Genomic DNA, 20,899 nt, shown 5'->3' on the forward strand with positions numbered 1-20,899 from the left:
CATTTTCAGCCTTAATTACAACCACAGTGAGAGGAGCACTTCAACTGCACTAAATTTGTGTATAACACTGTAGGCGATAGCAAAGATGGGGCCATCTTCACTCTTTTTACTTTTTTTGTTGTGACAAAACTCTATGTTTCATGAAAGAACTGGGAAGGCCTGGGCGTCTGGAGGCTTCTTATAGTCAGAAGAAAAAGCCAGCATATGCAGTCTCCCTCCAGAATCAGACATGTTACCATGGATTAGCCATAGATTCCAGAGTTTGACACACAGGTGTGTAATTTCATTTTAAATTCAGATAACTTAATCATTTTGACCAGAAAAAGAGCATGTAAGCAAATATCCATGTAAACTGATGGGCAACGACGTAGTGCTAGTCAGTTTGAGTGAACACCAAATAATAATATAAATTAAATTTGCTTATATACATTTACACAATATTTCACCAATCATTGTATAAATAAAAATATCAGGATGTTATGAGTTACGTTTTGTTGCTGCACCTTCCCAAGCCATTCTATGTTAAAATTAAAATCTATTACACATTTTAATACTAAAACTCAACTTCACTGCATTTCTTTCTGGGACGGCTTAAGTGGGCCTGGCTCTGTCAGTGGTGGCTCACTACGAGGTCGCTCACTGCACATCCCAGATCTCGCACAGCAGGGGAGTGAACTTGTGTTCATTGACACGCCAGGACAGCAGCATCTCCGAGTGGTGGTGGTTGAGCGTGCGCAGCTCCGTCAGTCGACCCAACAACCGCGCAAAGTGCTGCGGGTCCTCTGGGTGATGCAGCTTGCAGAACTTGTCAAGGATCTCCAGCACGGGCTCCTGAAGATGCTCCACAGCCTCCTGGTCCTTCACGTATGGCCGATCTGTAGAGCACCAGTCACGGGCAACGTGCATTATGACAACCTTTCAAAATCACTCGATTTCTACAGCCTGTACTTTAAAATTTATTGGTGAATGAAAAATTTCAAAGGACTGGATGTGCAGAAACAGATAAGAATCAGTGTTTCTCATGTGACACGATAGGTGTGTAATGACCAATTCCATACGTGCCTTTAGAGGAAATCATGCGTATAGTCGAAACATGAAAGGTGCAAAAATAAGTGAACCTCAAGCTGCACTGGTTACAGCAAGTAGGTAAGTAGAATCAAGGGTGTAAATCATTGTAATTTGTTAGTTTTATACATTTAATATTTAACATTTAGATTTTCTAAGTTTATTTTAATATTTCATACAAGAATAATGAGCATCCCTATGGGGTTCACTTGTACTTCAAGCAGCTCTGTAACTCTGAGTCCTCAAAAGTTCACGATAGCTGTACAGTAACATATGTACTAAGAATATTGCTGTCTTTGAAGCTTTCAAATAATCAACAGATGATCTGTGTAGTGCAGATAATGGTGCATCAATGTTATTTCTCTTATGAAGGGTTTCAGTCTCATTTTGACACCTGGAGTACCGTGTTGATGTTACCTGGTGATAGGATGGCGATGGCTGTCAGGAGGGCATGTTCCTCTTGCACCATCTGAAGTTCTCCAATGCTTTTGTAGAAGTTGAACATGGGGGTTATAAATTCCTCAGAAATTCCTGGAGGACATACATATATACCTTCATTTTCCTCTGGGACACTTTGCAACATAATTTTAGTTATAGTAATTTTCTGTTCATACTTGTCTCATTTGACAAAGATCTTTGTAACATTTTACAAAAAAAAAACCATGAAATTACTTTGAGTCATTGTGATGCAACATGTAATTTCCTTTGGTCTCAATAATACTGAAAATAAAATATGACCTGCTCTTTGCTTTGATAAGGTTAGGCTACTTCCTTCCAAGCCCAATCAAATCCAGTGCTCATTCTGGATTTAATGGGAAATTAGCTGAGAATCAAGTAAATCTTTTGAAGCCTTAAAATTGTGATGTTAATCATAATTTAAATTTATGAATGAATGGATGGATTTTCCTCATTATATTTAACTTCTATAATTTCTGCAATCCAGATTTGTTGTACCGCTCTTTCGTATCCTCTCCTCAAGCACATCTGGGTGACCGTGAGGAAGCTTTCTGGTGAACATCTGGGCAGACCTCAGGAACATAGCTTCCACTGCAGAGCCCTTTAGCAGGGCAATCTGGTCTTCGTGGTCCAGGGCTTGGAAACCTGGCAGGAAGATGCCAGCATCCAACAGGTGACAGAGTCCAAAAAACCTTGATGTTTGCAACTTGGTAGTATGGTAATTTAAGTCAAAAGCAATGGAAAATAATGCATTCTGTGCAAAATGGCACACACCTGGGATGTTTTTGGTGAACTCCACGAGCACTTGTACATGACTAGTAGCCATTTCTGTCAACAAAAGGAAGTTCTCTTCTGTGCTGTATTGGTCTTGAAGCTAAGATAAAAAGGACTGTCAGTAATAATTTCATCTTGAAGATGAAAATGAATAAATCCTACATTTGCCATCCACTATTGGAGAACATTTGCAAGATTTATTACAAACAGCTTTGGTACAATGGAATAAAATGTACATATAGATTCTATTAACTTTAGAGGTTTCATTACTGATGATTTTTCCAAGAAACTGATGAAAATAGTGTAGTTGCCATAAACTCACAAGCCTTTTGGTCATGTCTTGGGGTATACGATGTTTATCATAGGAATCTACTATATGTTTGAGTAGAGCCAACTGGCCTGGACTGAGTTCAATTTTCTCCTGAAATTAAAGTAAAATATGTAAGCAGGTGAAACACTCTCCAGTTTTTAGTTTTGTGTTTAATATAAAACAAATATAGTGCCTGGAGGGAGTGAAGAAAAAAACTATATGCTTGTACCTCAAGCTTACAAATGGAAAATGGAGTTCATAACTGTAAGTCCAACCACTCTGTAACAGTTAATAAAAGCTATATACAGCTTCATCTTTTGGATTATTCACTGGTTAAGTACAGTTAAAAACATCATATAAGCTCAAATTGACTGAACATTCTCTATAAGACTATTCTATTTTCATGAACAGCTCATACAAGACAGGGTCCAAGTTAAATAATAATAAAATTTAAATACATTTAATAAATAAAGTGCTAAAAATGCTTCTCAACTGAGGTCAATCATAGAATTACTGTTCTGTGTTTTAGCCAGCAATGCAATCTCGTAGTCAGTATTCTGCACAGCAGGCATCCATGTAAAAAAATAGCTTACCTTTGTAATCTTTGTGGTGGAAGTGATTAGTTTGACATCTCCAACGTCTCCCTTCATTTCATCCCCAGGAGATTCTTCTGAAGAAGCCTTTGTATTCTTTCTCAGTCGTTTTGACTTGCATTGAATTTCTGTCAGCAGACCTGCAACCAACACCCAGACCAAAAAACACAAGGATCAGAGAAATGCAAAAGAATATACAGTGCTACTTCAATGTATGTGAACCCACTGTGTCCCTTAGTTTTACCACGAAATGGTTATTTAATGAGAAACGGTGTTTCTCATGTGACATAACAGGTGTGTAATGACCAATTCCAAACGTTGCTTTAGAGGAAATCGTGTGTAGTAGAAACACACATGTAGTGCAGGTGTAAAAATATGTGAAGCACAAGTTGCACTGATTACACCAAGTAGGTAAGTAGAATCAGGGGTGTAAATCATAGTCATTCCTTTAAGATTCAGCATTTAGATTTTAAAAGTTTATTTTAATATATTCAGAAATAATGACCATCCCTATGGGGTTCACATAAGTTCAGGCACAACTATAGAGTCGTCAAATAGAATTTAATTCTTACAGAAACACAATCGTCAGTTTTAAAAGGAAAATATACAGATTATTAATATTCAGTGGCACTGTGGTCATAATGTTGCAGATGAGAACTTTCCCCCCCAGAGCTTTCAGAAATTCCAAAGCCTGAACTATTTATATTTTGGGGATGTGAATTGCATTTCTATTGACATTATTTTGAACTATTTATTTCAATTAGTTACAGACCACTTTTTATTGTTGACTGTAGGGAGATGCAGAACTACAATTAACACATTTATCAGGTTGATGATGGCCCTAATAATAATATTGTAATATTTTAAATTACAAAATAAATATAGTGCCATTAAAAAAAAGATTCAGCCTACAATGAACTCAGGAGTGTTTGAAGCCTTGAGGACTGTCATCTTGCACTAGATAACACTAGACAGTGTGTAGTGCCTATGGCCATTTATACTTGCTTTACTTAGCTGATACTTTTCTCCAAAGCAATTCACAATGTTAAGCCCCCGACAATCATTTACCCATTTATACAGCTGGGTAATTTTACTGGAGCAATTTCGGGTAAGTACCTTGCTCAAGAGTACTATGGCAGGAGGTGGGATTCTGACTGGCAACCTTTGAATCTGAAGACAGAAGCTCTAACCACTGATAGCTGATATCTATTGCCAGCTACTGTTGGACCGCACTTGACCAGTGAAACGTGACCAAGGGATTCCTCCTACAATACTCTCTACACTTCATTCCCCAGCCAACAGCATTCCAAAATACATTTATACAAGACCAAAAAATTCTGTACTTGGATTCACCTTTGCTTCCTGAGTTTTTATTTAGAAAAAGTTTTGAAGTAAATACAAAAATGTTGCCATTTAGAAATGTTGGTGTTAGTTGCAAAAATAAGATATAAATGATCAGATCCGTTGAAATAAGTTTTCCAAAACAAACCATTTTTCTGCAGACAGTGACTTGATGGCCCAAGAGTAAAGCTGAAATGGGAGGATTTTCAATATTTTAACTGGGCAGCTGGTAACATTGTGGTTACAGGTGCTACCTGCAGACCCAAAGGTTCAAGGTTCAAATCCCATCTCAAGCTGTAGTACTCTTGAGCAACATATGTACACTGAATTGCTCTACTAAAACTTGCCCAGGTGTATAGATGAATAAATAACTGTATGCAGGTTAACATGGTAAATTGCTCTGGAGAAAAGTGTCAGCTATATGAACAAATGTTGTCAGTAATTCACAAAAATCCCCATTTTACAGCTCAAATGAAGTGATTACAAAAAGTTAAATTGATTGTTCAACCCACACCCTTGGCTTGTTTCCCTTACCCTGGTACGGACATCAGTCAGACTGATGGGATTTGCCTTCTGTTGCTGCCTGCCCCTTGGATATTACACATGTTATGCTTTGAGCCATTTATAAAAGGAAGAGTAGTTTAGGCCTGATTTGTTCAGTCACAACTTGAATATTTTCCAGGCCTCTGTACTAATATCTTCATACATCTTTATACACTTTGCTTAGTGTCCCTCACACAGATCCCACATATAGAGTGAACCTAAGGTGACTCACATTCTGCCAGCATCCCCATCTCTTTGCACTTCCTGAGCCGGCAGTCCTGGCATTTCCTACGCATGTACATGTCCATCTCACAGTTTCCACCAGTCTTGCACTTGTACACGGCGTTCTTTGTAATGCTCCGTCTGAAGAAGCCTATTGAAAGGAAGAATTCGGAACTACATTCACATGCAGCCAACTCATCTATTACATACTCCGCAAATATAAAATTCAGTATAGAAGGGAAAAAAAAGTTATGCAATAGATAATAGCTACTGAGGTGTGCTGTTCTTTCTCCTTTATGTTTAGTTTTGATTCAAATCCTCATTCCCACCTGGTCGTTTTCTCAAATCTATCTATCTATCTATCTATCTATCTATCTATCTATCTATCTTATGTACATAATAAGAACACATGCTGTACTAAGATACTACGATTAAGAATTAAATGATAAAAAGTATAGCCAAAGCAAAAGATCTTTTTGAATGAGGGCATATTTTATTATATGTTAACTGGTACAATCATAATACAAATTAGGCTTGTAACACAATGGGGTTCAGTAACAACCTTATATTTTTCTGGGAACTTTTTTATTGGAGACTTGTCCACGTACTCATTCATACATATGTATAATCTGTGGTCCAAGAGAAAGTGCTACAATGGAGGATAAAACTTTGCACCTTTCTTTCAAATGGGTTTATTAGTGGCATATTATTCAGCATTTTTTTCTTGGTACAGTCATTTTCCTTCCACAACAGGCATTTTATTCAGTCCAATGGCTTTTACCATATTGATTAATATTCTGAAGAAGAATCATTATGAAATATCACTTTGGACACAAGGAATGATGGTGCGGTTGCAGAAGTATGATATAGCCTTGCACCCAATGATTCCAAGATAGGCTCCTGCACACATAGACCCTGTTCAGAACGAGCAGTTATTGAAATTGGATGGATTTATGGATAGATATGGACTAGTTGTGTTGTAATACTTAGACCATGGACTTGGAAAAGGATGTATTTTCTTTATCACAACACTACACTTGCATGGATCAGGGACTCTGAGTGCCATTTACATCCATTTACAAGTGGCATCATTGTTTTCTTGCCTAATGTTATTAAACAATGAGAGCTTACTTTTATAACATGTTACATGATTTTTATCGTTGCTTATACAAACATATTGTTAAACATTTGGGTCATTTGACTGAAAAAGACATTTAAGGTAAAGGTAAGTGCCACCTGGAGGAAGTGGTGGAACAGTGGGTTTAGCCTGTGTCTGCTTTCTGGTGGGCCTGGGGTTCAAGCCCTACTTGGGGTGCCCTGCGATGGAGTGGTGTCCTGTCCTGGGTGTGTCCCCTCCCCCTCCAGCCTTGCGCCCTGTGTTGCTGGGTTAGGTTCCTGTTTGCTGCGACCCCGCTCGGGACAAGCTGTTTCAGACAGTGTGTGTGCCATCAGGTCCAGGAAAACCACTCATGGTTTTCAAGACTGGGGCATGTATGACAGTGGCTTGTCTTTGGATTGTAAGAGGAAACTCATGAAAGGATGAGGCTGGGTTTGAACCCAGATCCTAAACCTCAGGACCAGGTATTGTCAGGCACCAAGGTCTGGGGGTGAATATCAACTGCTTGTTTGCCTATACAGTACTGATTTTGATAATGCCTAAATAATAGATATGGAACTCCCAATCCTCCAGAAATCAGCAGCAGGACTTACCTTTGCAGCCCTCGCAGGTGAGCGCATTATAATGATATCCAGATGCCTTGTCACCGCAGACAACGCAGAGTTCTTCTCCTTTGATTCGGTTGCCAGGGAACCTGGCTTTTTTGCACATGGGTTCCATGACCTCCTCCATTTCTGTTTCAGAGCTGATTTGTGTAGGGTCCTTCTGCACATGATATATTCCAGAGAAGGGGTTCCACTCCTCACTGTATTGGGAGTAGTAGCTCTGAGTGGAGTAGTATGGTGAAGAGACCATGGGTGGGTCCCCACAGGAATACTGGATGTTGGGATAGCTGACAAATGGGAGTACCTCCTGGTCCTGCAGGAGTGCGCTACCTTGTTCAGGCAGTAAATCTAAAAAACATATATACACATCTTCCCATCAGTACAAAGAGTGACAGAATACAATAAACTAAATGTAGAGGATATGTCTCATTTTGAGGTGCTGTAAATGTATTCATTTGAAAAGAAAGTTATGTCTAGAAATATTAATATAATTTCCCTTCACTGTTTCTTTGAAATTCACTGATAACAGTAAATCACAGAATTCCCTGAGAGTTTGACTGAAAGTGAGAATTTGGTTAAAAGTACCAAGCCTGTTTTTCTGGACAAGATATTTGTGAAGTAACAAAACCAGGAAACCCCCAACCAAACATTTCTAATCACTAGAACTGGCTATAATTCAGAGTTTGATGTTGTCATATAAAGGGATTTTTTTGACAAACTCTTTTTGATAATTGTTAGACTTGTGCTTTTTCATATTTTAAATTTTCATTTATTAAAACTTGACCTTAATTTGGAGTAAAGTTTTGAATGACAGCTGTGGGAGTAAAACCACAGCAGCAGTGACAAAGAAGCCTTTAGCCGCATTTAGCCTTGAACAAAAGATTCAGCTCAACATTCACCTACATAAACTCAATAATAATTAACTACACACTACACATTAGGAAAACTTTCATCATGCTCACTTTTTGTTTTAAAATATCACAAAATGCAAGAATAATGGGCGCTACTACTCTAAAAGTGCCAAGAATTAACACATCACAATTTTGTCAGTAAGTTATTAGCATTTTAAAGCATAACGTCAGCACAGAAGAAAAGAAATATACCAATAAAATGCTTAGGAATTCTGATTGTTTGGTACAAATGGAGGAATGAGGAAATTGTTTTACTTTCAACAGTCTAAAAAAATCACTACTTGTTATACTGACAAAATATCAAGAATTTTATAACCAAAACATTTACCTTGTGGAAACTTCTGCATCTCAGTAAGACACATGAGGACAAAGGGTGTTTAATACAAGTAGGTGAGCAACTGCCTTGTTCCCACTAACATCTTTTACTGGAGCTACTGACTACCTTCTCAAGGTGTGTCGAGGGGATCAAAGGTTGACACAGTTATTGATTAACTTAATAGGCATCACTGCAAAATGACTGTTAAACAAATCTCTACAGTGCACACTCCGTCAACTGAAAACTTACTGTGCAGTTTTGACTCCGATTTTGTACAACGCTAGCAAAATTCCTGCCTATTTTTTCAGTTATGGCTAAATAACTGTTTCCAGCTTCACACATGTCCCCTGAAGTAGCTTCCATGAGTCACTGTTTCTTGAACCCGCTCACTGTTAACACGCTACATCTCACGTACTACCAAGCAGGTAAGTCAGCCTTCAGAGCTGCCTGAAGAAGCATATCGTTCCTTACAGTCGATTATAAATTGATAAATGAATTATCAATTTATAATCAATCATCCATTCATCCAGTTTCAACAACCTCTAATCCTGAGCAGGGTTGTGGTGAACTGTAGCCAATCCCAGAAGTAGTGGGTGCAAGGCTGCAGCGGTTACACTCTGGAGGGGATGCCAGTCCATCACAGTATAGTCAACCAATTACAATAAATTACACACACACACACTGTCTGAGACCGCTTGTCCAATGCAAGGTTGCGGGGAGCCAGAGCCTAACCCAGCAACACAGAGCATAAGGCTGAAGGGGGAGTGGGCACACCCAGGACAGGATGCCAGTCCGTCACCAGGCACCCCAAGTAGGACTCGAACCCCAGACCCACCACAGAGCAGGACCCAGTCAAACTCACTGCACCACTGTGCCACCACACCCCCCTTACAATAAATTATTCATAACATTTTCAAAATGACCACTTGTCAGAAATTGACAAGACTGACAATGTGGCTGGTTTCCTATAGAAATGACGACCTTAAGCACCAGTGCTTACTGTTTATTTAACATAAAGAATGATTTTTACTTTAACATCAAGAGACATTCTGAAATTCAGACAGTTTACATCACCTCATTAATATTTAATCTGGTTGTTCCTCAATGTTTAAGTAACCCTTACAGTATAGGCACTGTACTTCAAAGAAAGTGATTTCTGTTTTACTACTGCCAAAAAAGTTGTTTTCGTCTCAAGTCTTATGCAAGCAATTACCAGGAACCTTATCAGTACTCAAATAATGTCAAAAACAAAATCTTAGTTAAAAAAAGTAAAAATTACAAATAGCAATAATTTCTTTAAAAATCCCAAATGGAAATTAAAACAGGAGGTGGCTGATTTCATGTTTGTGTTTGTTCAGAGGTCATCACTCTATCTAGACTCTTTAGAATTCAAGGTGAATAGATAGATAGATAGAAAGATAGATAGATAGATAGATAGATAGATAGATTTTTTTTGGTCATCCCATTTAAAGAAACCATTAAAGATCTTACCAAATATGTGTGCGTTCTCAGACATGGTGAAGCCATCGCAACCTGAGGCCTGCAGGGCCTCTGCCACTGTGATGTCAGGACTCGTCCACTCATTCATCCAGAGGACTCAAGCGGATCCTGCACAGAGAACCGTCCTTCACTGGTTGTAAAATCATCTAGGGAACATCTAATGTCCAGCTGAACATCTTTACATATACGTGTTTGACTGAATTCACAGTCATTATTCTAGAGAAGCATAACCAACCTTTCAGTACAGGTGTCAATCCAAAAAAAAAAAAAAAAAACTGTCAAAAAATGTGGAGGAAGACCATTCTTGAATAGTCAAGTGAAATTCTATGGTTTTATATTCTCAGAACTGCACCATTTGTGTGTTATTATAACAATTAAAAACCTACAAAGGTTTGCACTGTGTCACTGAAAGAGGTAAATTTTCATTTGTGCCTGCCATCTTAAAAAGTTTAAGCTAACATTGTATGTTACATAGAACTATTTTTTCTTAACTAATGATTATTACTACTGTGGGGGCGCAGTGGGTTGGACCGGGTCCTGCTCTCCAGTGGGTCTGGGGTTCGAGTCCTGCTTGGGGTGCCTTGTGATGGACTGGCGTCCCGTCCTGGATGTGTCCCCTCCCCCTCCGGCCTTACGCCCTGTGTTGCCGGGTAGGCTCCGGTTCCCCGTGACCCCATATGGGACAAGCGGTTCAGAAAATGTGTGTGTGTGATTATTACTACTAATTATATACACACACATCATCTCAAGCAGGGTTGCAGCAAGCCAGAGCCCAACCCAGCAGAACAGGGTGCAAGGCTGAGGGGGGGAGGGGACACACCCAGTGCAGGATGCCAGTCCATTGCAGGGCACCCCAAGCAGGACTCGAACCCCAGACCCACCAAAGAGCAGGACCCAGCCAAACCCACTATGCTACCACACCTCTCTATACTAACTATTTATTTTTTATTTATTTATTTACTTACTTTCTTTTGCCGGTGTGTGTAGATTAGTTGCGAACTGAAATATCCTATGCAATCTACATTTACACTTGCATTTACTCCTTTAGCAGATGCTTTTCTCCAAAATGACATACAACATGGAGTAAACAAAAGTGCATTTTATAAGAGTTATATATGCAGACTTTGATTCTCAAAACAGTCAGTTTGCCCAGCGCCACTGTTTTTGCCAGAGACATTACAGTAGTAGCTACTGTACCTCATTTTGCAACACCTATACAGTATTTTGTAATGGGTGCCAACATAACATACTTTAATTGTATGAAACTGCTTTTATATACGTATAGGGGGTGTGGTGGTGCAGTGGTGCAGTGGGTTGGCCCACAGTCCTGCTCTCTGGTGGGTCTGGGGTTCGAGTCCCGCTTGGGGTGCCTTGCGACGGCTGGCGTCCCGTCCTGGGTGTGTCCCCTCCCCCTCTGGCCTTATGCCCTGTGTTACCGGGTAGGCTCCGGTTCCCCATGACCCCGTATGGGACAAGTGGTTCTGAAAATGTGTGTGTGTGTGTGCTTTTATATAAACCATATTACAGAGTACATTGTACATAATCTTAGTACACATCGGAGGGTTCCTCTTCCTTATGAATTGACTTTATCACTTTCAAGTGTCGTGAAAGCCCGAGGGAAAAAGTATCATGTGGGTTATATAAGCACAGCTAACAAGGACATCAAAATTCCCATAATCTGTAAAAATACGGTCCTATATCAAAAGATGAACGCCATGCATGAATGGTCTACTTATATATAATGTTGTACATTTGGTACCAGTAAATGTCAGGAGAACTGGATCAAATTTTATACAATTTGCTCAAATTAAATTAACTTAAAACCAGTTTTTCAGACAAAGACATCTTTGTTTCTGTTGAACACAAGTCTATTTAATGTATATTCCTTCCAGTAATCTACACTTCTGATGTGGAAAAAAGTATAATATTAAATCCAATATGTGCTTATCCAGGTGTAAAAAGCAAAGACTTTAAATACATTATACCTGAACTAAATGTCTAAAACTCTGTGGGCTCTATCTATGCAGTGTACTCTGGTGGGCTACAGTGAAACGAAAACAGAACACTGCTCCTTCGCCGCTCACCTTCCACCACAAAGATATGGAGACCATAAACTCCAAGGAATTGAAGCAGATGAATGTTGTTTGACTTTACCTTTATTTCTTCTGGTGTTGGACTCCAAATCTGGCGTTGTCCTGCCCTTCAGTCTTGCAGTGTCCACCTTTTTTATTACCATACACACCAGTAAGCATCCAGCTGCTTGCTCACACACGAAGGCTGTACAGGTTGGGGGTCACTGAGAAAGAGGACAGTAGTTATTAATTAAACGGTCCATCAGCTTGTTGTTGTTGTGGCATGTTCAAGCTTTTCAAATTTTAATGGAATTTGCTACGCAATAAAAAATGGTTAGGGTTAGGGTTAGAATAGGATTAGTAATTTGAAAATAGCAATGTTCTATATGAACATGAGAAAAAATATGATTACTGGTCATCTTCAGTTGTTTAACAACTCATTCATTCCTCAAAGGACTGGAAGCTTCCCTTCTTCAGTAACAGTCCATTACCCCACTAGATTGCAGCACAGTGGTGCAGCAGGTAACACCAGTACCCCACAGCTCCCGTGCTACTTGTTCAGGCAGCCATTTGAATGTGGTCTATGGTGAGTGGGGTTTGTAAGTTCTCCAGTGTTTGCAGCTGCAATGACATGCACAGATGAAGGCAATGAAAAACCACTTGTGTGCCCTCCCTTACCAAAAAAAACCACACGGGCAATTTGAATTTCTTTGTGTCCACTTTGGCTCAGCAGGACTTACATTTGCTATCCTGCTATGTAAAGTTCAGGAAAAAAAGATTCCAAAAAGCACTGAAAGTGTTTTCCAAGGAAAGGCTTGTCCTACTTCTTATTAGCTATAAATTTGTATTTTACAGATTTTGTGTTCTCAATATTTTTTCCTTCATTTGCTGCCTCCATGGGTTTAACAATGCTGGGATTGAAGGAGTTAACCCAGCAATACTGAGGATGTAATATTGCCAATTTATAAGGGATCTACAGTAAAAATGGGTCTCGCTCTTGGTGTCCTGATGAAAAAATGGTAATATCTCATACATGAATTTTATAACATGGTGAACAATCACACAGTCTGAAACCGCTTGCGGCAAACCGGAGGCTAACCTGGCAACACAGGACGCAAAGCAGGAGGGGGGAGGGGACACACCCAGGGTGGGATGCCAGTCCATTGCAAGGCACTCCAAGCAGGACTTGAACCCCAGACCCACCAAAAAGCAGGACCTAGTCAAACCGACTGCACCACCGCAGCACCGCACCCCTATAATGAAGAATAAAGTGTTAAATTGATTCACAGAAAGATAATGAAGACATAAAGGTGGCAGATGATGGAGAAAACAGAGGTTCACTGAAGGCTTGTTGTGAATTATAAATGGATAACGTCAGAAACTGGATTTATCTAATTATATCAGCAAATCAGCAGTTTAAAAACACATTATAACACATTGTGTCATCGATTTAAGAACACATTACAACACACTGATGAACAGTATAACGTCACAGTGCAATTTCAGGGTTCACAAGATAGTGATTATTGTATTTATTTCTAACTGTAAAAATCAGATTTCTTTTAAAACTGGATAAATGTGATGGTTATTTGATAAAGCTTTATTTACTCACCATAGCCTGTTTAATATTTAACTGTAGTTTGCTCTATTCGTGGCACATTTGAAGAAAGTCCCTTCTGAGTCAACACAAGCATCATGAAATAAACAAAACCTTTGTCACTTTGTTTCATGTGTCCTTCTGCTGGCTGTTTTCTATCCCCATGAGAAGGGACACCATGACAGCTATTCCCATAGCAACGTGCCCGAAATGCTCACACCAAAGATGCCTGCTTTTATTCTGATGTAAGCACTGTTAGTGGGACAACTGGTAGAGAAGTGGTGAGAGTTGCTACCTTTGGACCTAAAGGCTGTAGATCAAATTGCCACTTCCAACTGTAGTATCCTTGAGCAAGGTTCTTACACTAAATTGCCCTGTTGTACAAATGTAAGTAGCTTAACATTGTTAGTTGTTTTGGGTGAAGTCATCAGCTAAGCGAATAAATCCAAATTTATATGAATTTATTTAGCTAACACTTCTCTCCAAAGTGACTTACAGTTCCGATCACTGAAACATAGCCTGTCTCATGCATCTGTCTCCATAATTACAGGAGAGGGAAGCAGGGCTTGGGGTCGTGGAGTGATTCATTCTTATTTACTCCTGTGTGTTTAACTTGATGCTCTTGGGTGTTTAAATGTTTTATAGTGTGAATGTGAGGCAACAGACCTTTATTTACAGTTCAGCCACGTACTGAGTGAAACCAGAAACTTTCAAGGGTACTACCCTCATACATAGTAAATCAGCTGTGAGTCCCATGGTGCCTGTGTACACTGTCTTGGGGTGCGATTTGCGAACACTCGTTATTATTTATGAATAAACCCGGGTGCGAGCTGGTCCTCTTCTGCTGATCTTGCTTAACTACTCCTGAAGAGATCGAGCTAAATTAAACAAGACAAACTTGAACCACAAGAGTGTGCAGAAAACACTGGGGGGGCCAGGAAGGGGTGTTGTTTAAGTTTATGGTGGTAGATGCTTTGTTTACACTGGGATTTTTTATTAACTGTGGTTTAGATGAAGAATAAAAATAATGAATAAAAATTTCCCAGCTGTATAAATGTGTAAATAATTGTAAGCTGCTTGCTTTGAAGAAAGGTATTAGCTTTCAAGACAAGTTTTAAAAACATGCAGTGAAGCAGCAGCATACTGTGCTGAGTTTGTGCCCATTTGTGTCTTTTATCATTCTGTCTCTTTTAATTGCTAAGATATTCAATTCTAATCTTATTTCCAAACTGGTCCGACTACGGACTACTTCCTTCCACTTCATTCATAAATGTTTTACAAGTTATCCGAGCTTGACTGCATAGAGAAAACTCAATTTCCCACAATGCCCATCGGCTACGTACGTTTCCGTTTAGACAGCGCCTTTCAGGAAAAAAAAACACATTTCCGGGAATAGCAGAGTGTATTTGTGTTCCGGGTCATTATTGATAGATGCTGTAGCTTTAAGTATAGAAACGAATCTAGTTAAAGCAGTAAAGACAAAATACTTAACCTTGGAAGGGCAGTCTTAAGGTAAAAACTGCAATAAATGTAATTGTTTACTTGACGGTTAGTTAACGTAGTTTTACCAGTTCTTTTGCTATATACTAAGTTACTACTACTAGCAAGCTTGCTGCTGAGTTTGCGATAAGCAGCACGAGCCGTCTCGCATTCGGAAGTTAGTTTGTCGCCGTGTCGGTTGGACTCCAACTTGGAGCTAGTACTTTGTTGGGGTACAAAACTGTGCTCTTTACCGCGTTAGTTAGTGTTAGGCCTGACTCGGGTTGTTGTGTTAAACCGGAATGAATGGGAGACGGTCCACACCCGCAATTCAAAATTGTAGTGCTGGAGGAGCCAGTCTGAGTCTGCTGAAAAGAAAAGTCGTGATGCAAACTGTAGGAGTCACGTGGAGTGTTTCTTTGGTTTTTCCTCTTCACAGGATGGCCTGCACGATGGAGAAAGTTTTGGCAGATGCTAAGTTACTAGTAGAGAGACTGAGGGACCACGACAGTGCAGCGGAGACTCTCATCGAACAGACAACTTCTCTCAATAAACGCGTGGAGGCCATGAAGCAGGTGAGCAGAAGCACTGACTGTCCTCGACCTCGCTCACTCATTCTTGTTGATTCCTTAACCACCACGTCAGCCTGGCAGGATCACGGGGTGGTCCGGAGGAGTGTAGGACAAAACCCCCTCAGGACAACTAAATAACCAAATTTTTCTTCTGATTATTTGTAGTTTATGAACACTTCTCTCAGTTGTAAAATACTACATTTATTTATTATATAACGAGACTGCAGTAAGGAAGGCATATAAATATTTGTATTGCAGCATACATAATACTTGAATTAATTTACAACTCACTGTTTTCTAACATAAAATTATTTGTACAGTTAAAAAAAATTAAAAGAACATATCTTTGAAAAATCAAAAAAGCAATATTAAAAACATCATTGAGTGTTAAGGTTTACTTTCATTTACTACCAGCTGATGCTGTGTCCTATGCCGCTCAGAAATGAACCAACAGAGATAGATTGTAATATCTTCTAGGATTACTTCACTATTAAATTACTTAATTTATATTTTTTCTTCCAATTATAATGGAATTCAATGACATTGAAGTGGAGAAACAGGAAAAAAAAACAGGGGCTTTTGTCTTTTTTTTTTTTTATTTAATTAAGAAGGTTTTGTTCTGCTTTGTGTTTCAAAATATGGGGTTTTGCTCCACTTTGTGTTTCTGGTGAGGGGGTTTTATCCCGGGGGGGGTTCTCTCGACCCCGGTCCAGAGCCTATCCAGGATGCATGGCTAGGGAGGCTACGCCCTGATGGGATCACAGTACATTACAGAAGAAACTTTGTTAAATTTAAAATTGCACTTAAATATGCATCCTTCATGGTTTTTGACACAACCTTTGTTTTACATGACATAATGCAATAAAGGGCAGCTGGTAGCGTAGAGGTTACAGCGACTACCCGGTGGACCCAGTGGTTGCAGGTTCAAATCTCACCTCTGGCTGTAGCACCTGTGAACAAGGTAGTTATCCTAAAATTGCTCCAGTAAAATTACTCAGTTGTATACGTGAGTAAATAATTGTAAATAACTTAACACTAAGTTGCTCTCGGGAAAAAGTGTCACTTAAATGAGTAAATGTAAACATCAGTGAATCTTAAAGAATAAGAGTCGTGTAACATCCTTGTATCCAAATCTCCCCAACATCGTGGTTCCTGGAACTTATTTATTTACTTGCGTATTATTGCATGCATGTACTGTACTACTTCATTGTACTTTCACACCAGCTGCTAATTGATTGCCATTCAGATTGCCTCCCTTTGTTGTTCTGTCACCTTATGACATGTTTCAAGTGTATTGTTGCTCTGTGACCCAGGAGGAATTGTGGTTTTTCTCTTCTTGTATATTTGTGTTAGTGTGCAATGGCAGAAAAGTGAACCTTGATAATTTGTTTAAATGATGTCATACATCGGGCTACCTGTTCAGTCATTTTCAGTCACCACTGAAGTGACCAGCTGGGAAGAGTAGAGTGACCCCTTTTTTCCCCCTTCCTCCAAGAAATTTTAAATATTTAGTAAACAGTTGGAAAGGACATAATTTTTATAACAAAATTTGAAAGGTGATTTTGATGATGTGAGACAATGAGGTGAAGACTGAATGTGTGCAAGCTGGCAATATAAAATGGAATTCACTGTAGTAAGCACAGGTCTACCATAGGAAATTGTGACTTACCCAGTTAATACTGGCTGGTGAGAGTCAGTTATGTGCTGAGACAAAATGTTTCAGGAAAAGAAAATACCCATATCAACATGGGGAGAACATGCAAAATTTATAGTGAGACTTGAATAAAGTTGAACCTGCAGCCTAAGAGCTGTGCCTCTCAGTTCTAAGTTCTCATACCGCCCAGGTTGTTCTGTTTTTTGACATTCTTTATCTCAGAATATGATGTCCAAAGAAATGATCAAAAAGCAGTCACGTTGACTTTAGTTTTATTTTCTCAACCCAAAGTCTGATTATTTTTTTTTACTGTAGTACCAAGAAGAGATTCAGGAGCTGAACAAAGTCGCTCGACATCGGCCCAGGTCCTCGCTTGTCATGAGCATTCAGCAGGAGAACCGGCAGATACGGGAGCTGCAGCAGGAAAACAAAGGTGGAATGTTTTATGGATTTTGTGAAGTTTCCTACTTATTGGTAGGACCATAAGTTTTAACCAGATGGTTAACACTGATTTGTATTTACTTAAGGATAAATACTGTTAGAATGTTGTGTAGTTAATATTTTACCAGTGATGGAATTATTGGGGAAATTGAAGCTACCAGTGATACTACGCAAACACCCCATTTTCTCCGATATAAAAGGTAGAGCTGTCCACTGACAGAACGCAACCTCTGAATTTGAGCCTTCCTCAAATGCAGTGTGGTTTTATTTTCAGTTTTTAAAGCATGACAGCAATGCCGTTCTATGGGTTACTGAATTGTAAAAGAATACCCAGAGAATTATTTTCGTTTGGCATGTCATAGTTGTCTTTACACTCTCTGTTTCAACTGTTAGTGGTTAATGTTTTAAGAAGTCATGCAGTCTCACCTAACTGTTTTCAGTGACAAGTGGAGGTATATTTTGTAAGTTCACTTTTAACATTTATTTCACTGGTGCTGTTATTCAAAGTTACTTGCAGTGTTAAACCACCTACAATAATTTACCCATTTATACAGGTGGGTAATTTTTCCTGAGCAATTTTTGGGAAATCTCGTTGCTCAGGTGTAGGTGGAATACAAATCTGGACCCTTTGAGTCTAGACGCAGCAGGTCTAACTGCTGTTTTTACCTACTCTCTGTATTCATGCTTTACCCTCTTATACAATTGCTGTATTTTCTTCTGTAGTACACTTTGTTCACTTTCAAGGTGAACTTTCCTTTGTGATTCACTTTATGCCCTTTGACCCTCTTAGAACTGCGGACCTCGCTGGAGGAGCACCAGTCTGCCCTGGAACTGATTATGACCAAATACAGGGAACAGGTGTTCCGCCTGCTAATGGCAAGCAAAAAGGATGATCCCATCATCATCACTAAGTTGAAGGAGCAGCATACAAATGTACGTAGCCCTTCAACACCATCTTTCCGACATCACCTGTAGAGACTCGTGGATATAGGACTCATGCTTCACAAGTACAGGCTTTCCCTGTGTCATGAATAATTCATTGGTGAAAACTCACCTATAAGGTAAAAAAATTGCATGCCTGAACCACAAAATGTCACCCATTTTTTCACAAAACATAAAAAAAATCCTGATTTGGAATTACAAAGACTAATGCAGACCAAGTCCATAATACCAGAACTGTTCTGTCCAGACCTTTTTTTTTTTTGCTTTTGGGCTTAATATTATGATGGGTGATAGATCTACATTGTGATTAAAGGAAAGATTTCTGAGAGATGACTTTAAACCGGTAAACGTCTAAACTGTGACTGATGAGAGGGCCTCATGATGCCTGTGGATTAGAAAGAGAAGCCATGTTCTTAAGGCAATGCTACCTGAACATTGGCTAGAGCCTGATCAACCCTTGTTGGGTCTCCAGAACGAGGGAGTTTAACATTGAAAGACCGAAAACACCCAGTGACTCCAGGTTGCATCACATAAAATATGTTCTGGTGCACTTTAAGATGTGTGATATTCATTAAAAAAAAATAAGTATCTGAGGACTGATGTTGTACTTATTGCCATTCCCTGTCACAAAACATTGCCTCTGACAAACTTTTTTTGTCAGGAGATGCAGGCCCACATAGATAAGATCAATGAAATGGCTACGGTGATGAGGAAAGCCATCGAGTTGGATGAGGGGAGAGTGTGTGAAGATGAAGAACGCATCAAACAGCTAGAGGTAAGCTGCTTCTGCCCCCAGAAATGGTTCTGTAGTGAGGGAAAACACAGCCATCAATTTTTGATATTGTTCTTAGTCCACCCCCCCTTTTCACCTTTATCAAGTACTTTGTGCTTTTTTTAAAAAAGAGAAAAAAAATTTTTTCTTGTTCAAAATGAAGAACTTAAAATTTCTTGAGCTTTTTTTGGACTGTGTAGTATCTTCAGGTACCTTTATGTACCCTGTGAACAGTGTAGCAAGCTTGAGCTGAATGTGGTTTGCTGTGGTTGACTGTAGTTTAGGCAGCTCCCACGATACTGAATGGTGGTTCTTTGAGGTAAGCGTGATTTTGATATGTCCCAGGGTGTTAGCTAACAGCAATCATAGCTCATTGTGTTTTACACTTTTCAGTAGGCTGATTGTCTTTTTATTCTTTGCTAAAACTTTGCACCTGTCACAGCTGGAGAATAGAGGACTTCGGGAGCTGTTGAATATTAGCCACGAGGCCTTCCTGGTTCTGAAGAAGGACGACACCTCAGAGAGCACCTCGCTGTCCGGTCTGGTGACCAGCGCAGACCTGAGCCTAAGGAAGAGCTAGAGCTGTTGTTGGTGCGGCAGGGCAAGGAGATTTTCCTGCCAGACTGAGGACCATAACAGGTTTCCCTGGGACCTCCGCTATGAGTTCTGTGGCTGGCCACCAGCATGATCACAACTGATGCTCTGGCATGTTTGTGATCTGTATCCTCTATCTTAAAAATTGACTGGAAAAAGCACTATGCATGAACCTTACCTGTATTGCCTACAGTGGTGGCATGGACTTGCATACCAGGGTAATGAACAAATAATTGTATTGTTTTTTTATTGGAATTGTTAGCAACAATTTGTAAAGTCATTAGAACAGTTTGCATTGTAATTACAGTAAGTTAATTATGTTTGGTGCTTTGGTTTGATGTATTTATTTTTATGAGATATTGCTAAACTGGTTGTCTGGTATCTTAATAAAGGTGGGACTAAACTGAACAGAATTCCAAATGTAAATAAGTTAGTGAAAAGTGGAGGCATAACCTTCTAATAATTTTTTTAAAGCTGTTGGGTGACTGTTTGAATTTATAACCTGCATCATAAATAAAAAGGGAAGTACATTTCCTAAGTTATGATTGGAAATGAGCAATTTTATTAACTGAAATCTATGGATGGATGAAATCCAATATTCTGGTTACTTAAAATCAAAATTGAAACGGGAAGGTTGTTAGTAAATGCAAAATATAATACATTTTGTTCTAAAATACTTTCCTGAGGACAGACTTAGAGCATGTTCACAAGATCAAAAATAAAGCGAATGACAAACCATAATATAAATCTTCATTATTAAACATAACACTGAAAGACTTAAACCTAAATCTGAATCTTCATTACTCTTGACTCTGGATTAATCTGTTTATTTTATGAACTGTGTGAAGAGTAAGATTAAACATTATTTGGGGAACTGGTTTTATATAGCTCTGTGTGGGTTAGAAATGTGCTTATAGATGTATTGTTTGATGATATTGAGTCCTACTAACATTAGTGTAAATCCAGTTATATTGTTCATTGAATCTTTCCCACCAGGATGCCCATGGTGCAAATACAATTCAG

General features: G+C 39.2%; 2 protein-coding genes across 2 annotated transcripts; one reads left to right on the forward strand and one right to left on the reverse strand.

The window, feature by feature from the left end:
• Positions 1 to 479: 479 nt before the first annotated feature.
• nr1h4 (nuclear receptor subfamily 1, group H, member 4) lies at positions 480 to 12,043 on the reverse strand. The gene is made up of 10 exons (XM_018754979.2): positions 11,908 to 12,043; positions 9,745 to 9,861; positions 7,015 to 7,374; positions 5,315 to 5,455; positions 3,199 to 3,338; positions 2,618 to 2,716; positions 2,296 to 2,395; positions 2,020 to 2,166; positions 1,483 to 1,596; positions 480 to 875 (listed from the first exon to the last, which is right to left on the reverse strand). The coding sequence occupies exons 2-10, from the start codon at positions 9,839 to 9,841 to the stop codon at positions 637 to 639; spliced, it is 1,437 nt and encodes a 478-aa protein (XP_018610495.2). The 5' UTR covers positions 9,842 to 9,861; positions 11,908 to 12,043; the 3' UTR covers positions 480 to 636.
• A 2,785-nt stretch (positions 12,044 to 14,828) lies between these two features.
• fgfr1op2 (FGFR1 oncogene partner 2) lies at positions 14,829 to 20,604 on the forward strand. Its single transcript, XM_018754978.2, has 6 exons — positions 14,829 to 14,934; positions 15,341 to 15,476; positions 17,443 to 17,560; positions 18,359 to 18,501; positions 19,172 to 19,285; positions 19,725 to 20,604. The coding sequence occupies exons 2-6, from the start codon at positions 15,342 to 15,344 to the stop codon at positions 19,860 to 19,862; spliced, it is 648 nt and encodes a 215-aa protein (XP_018610494.1). The 5' UTR covers positions 14,829 to 14,934; position 15,341; the 3' UTR covers positions 19,863 to 20,604.
• Positions 20,605 to 20,899: the final 295 nt, after the last annotated feature.

Source organism: Scleropages formosus, chromosome 5, assembly GCF_900964775.1.
Source record: "Scleropages formosus chromosome 5, fSclFor1.1, whole genome shotgun sequence".
Classification (NCBI taxonomy): domain Eukaryota; kingdom Metazoa; phylum Chordata; class Actinopteri; order Osteoglossiformes; family Osteoglossidae; genus Scleropages; species Scleropages formosus.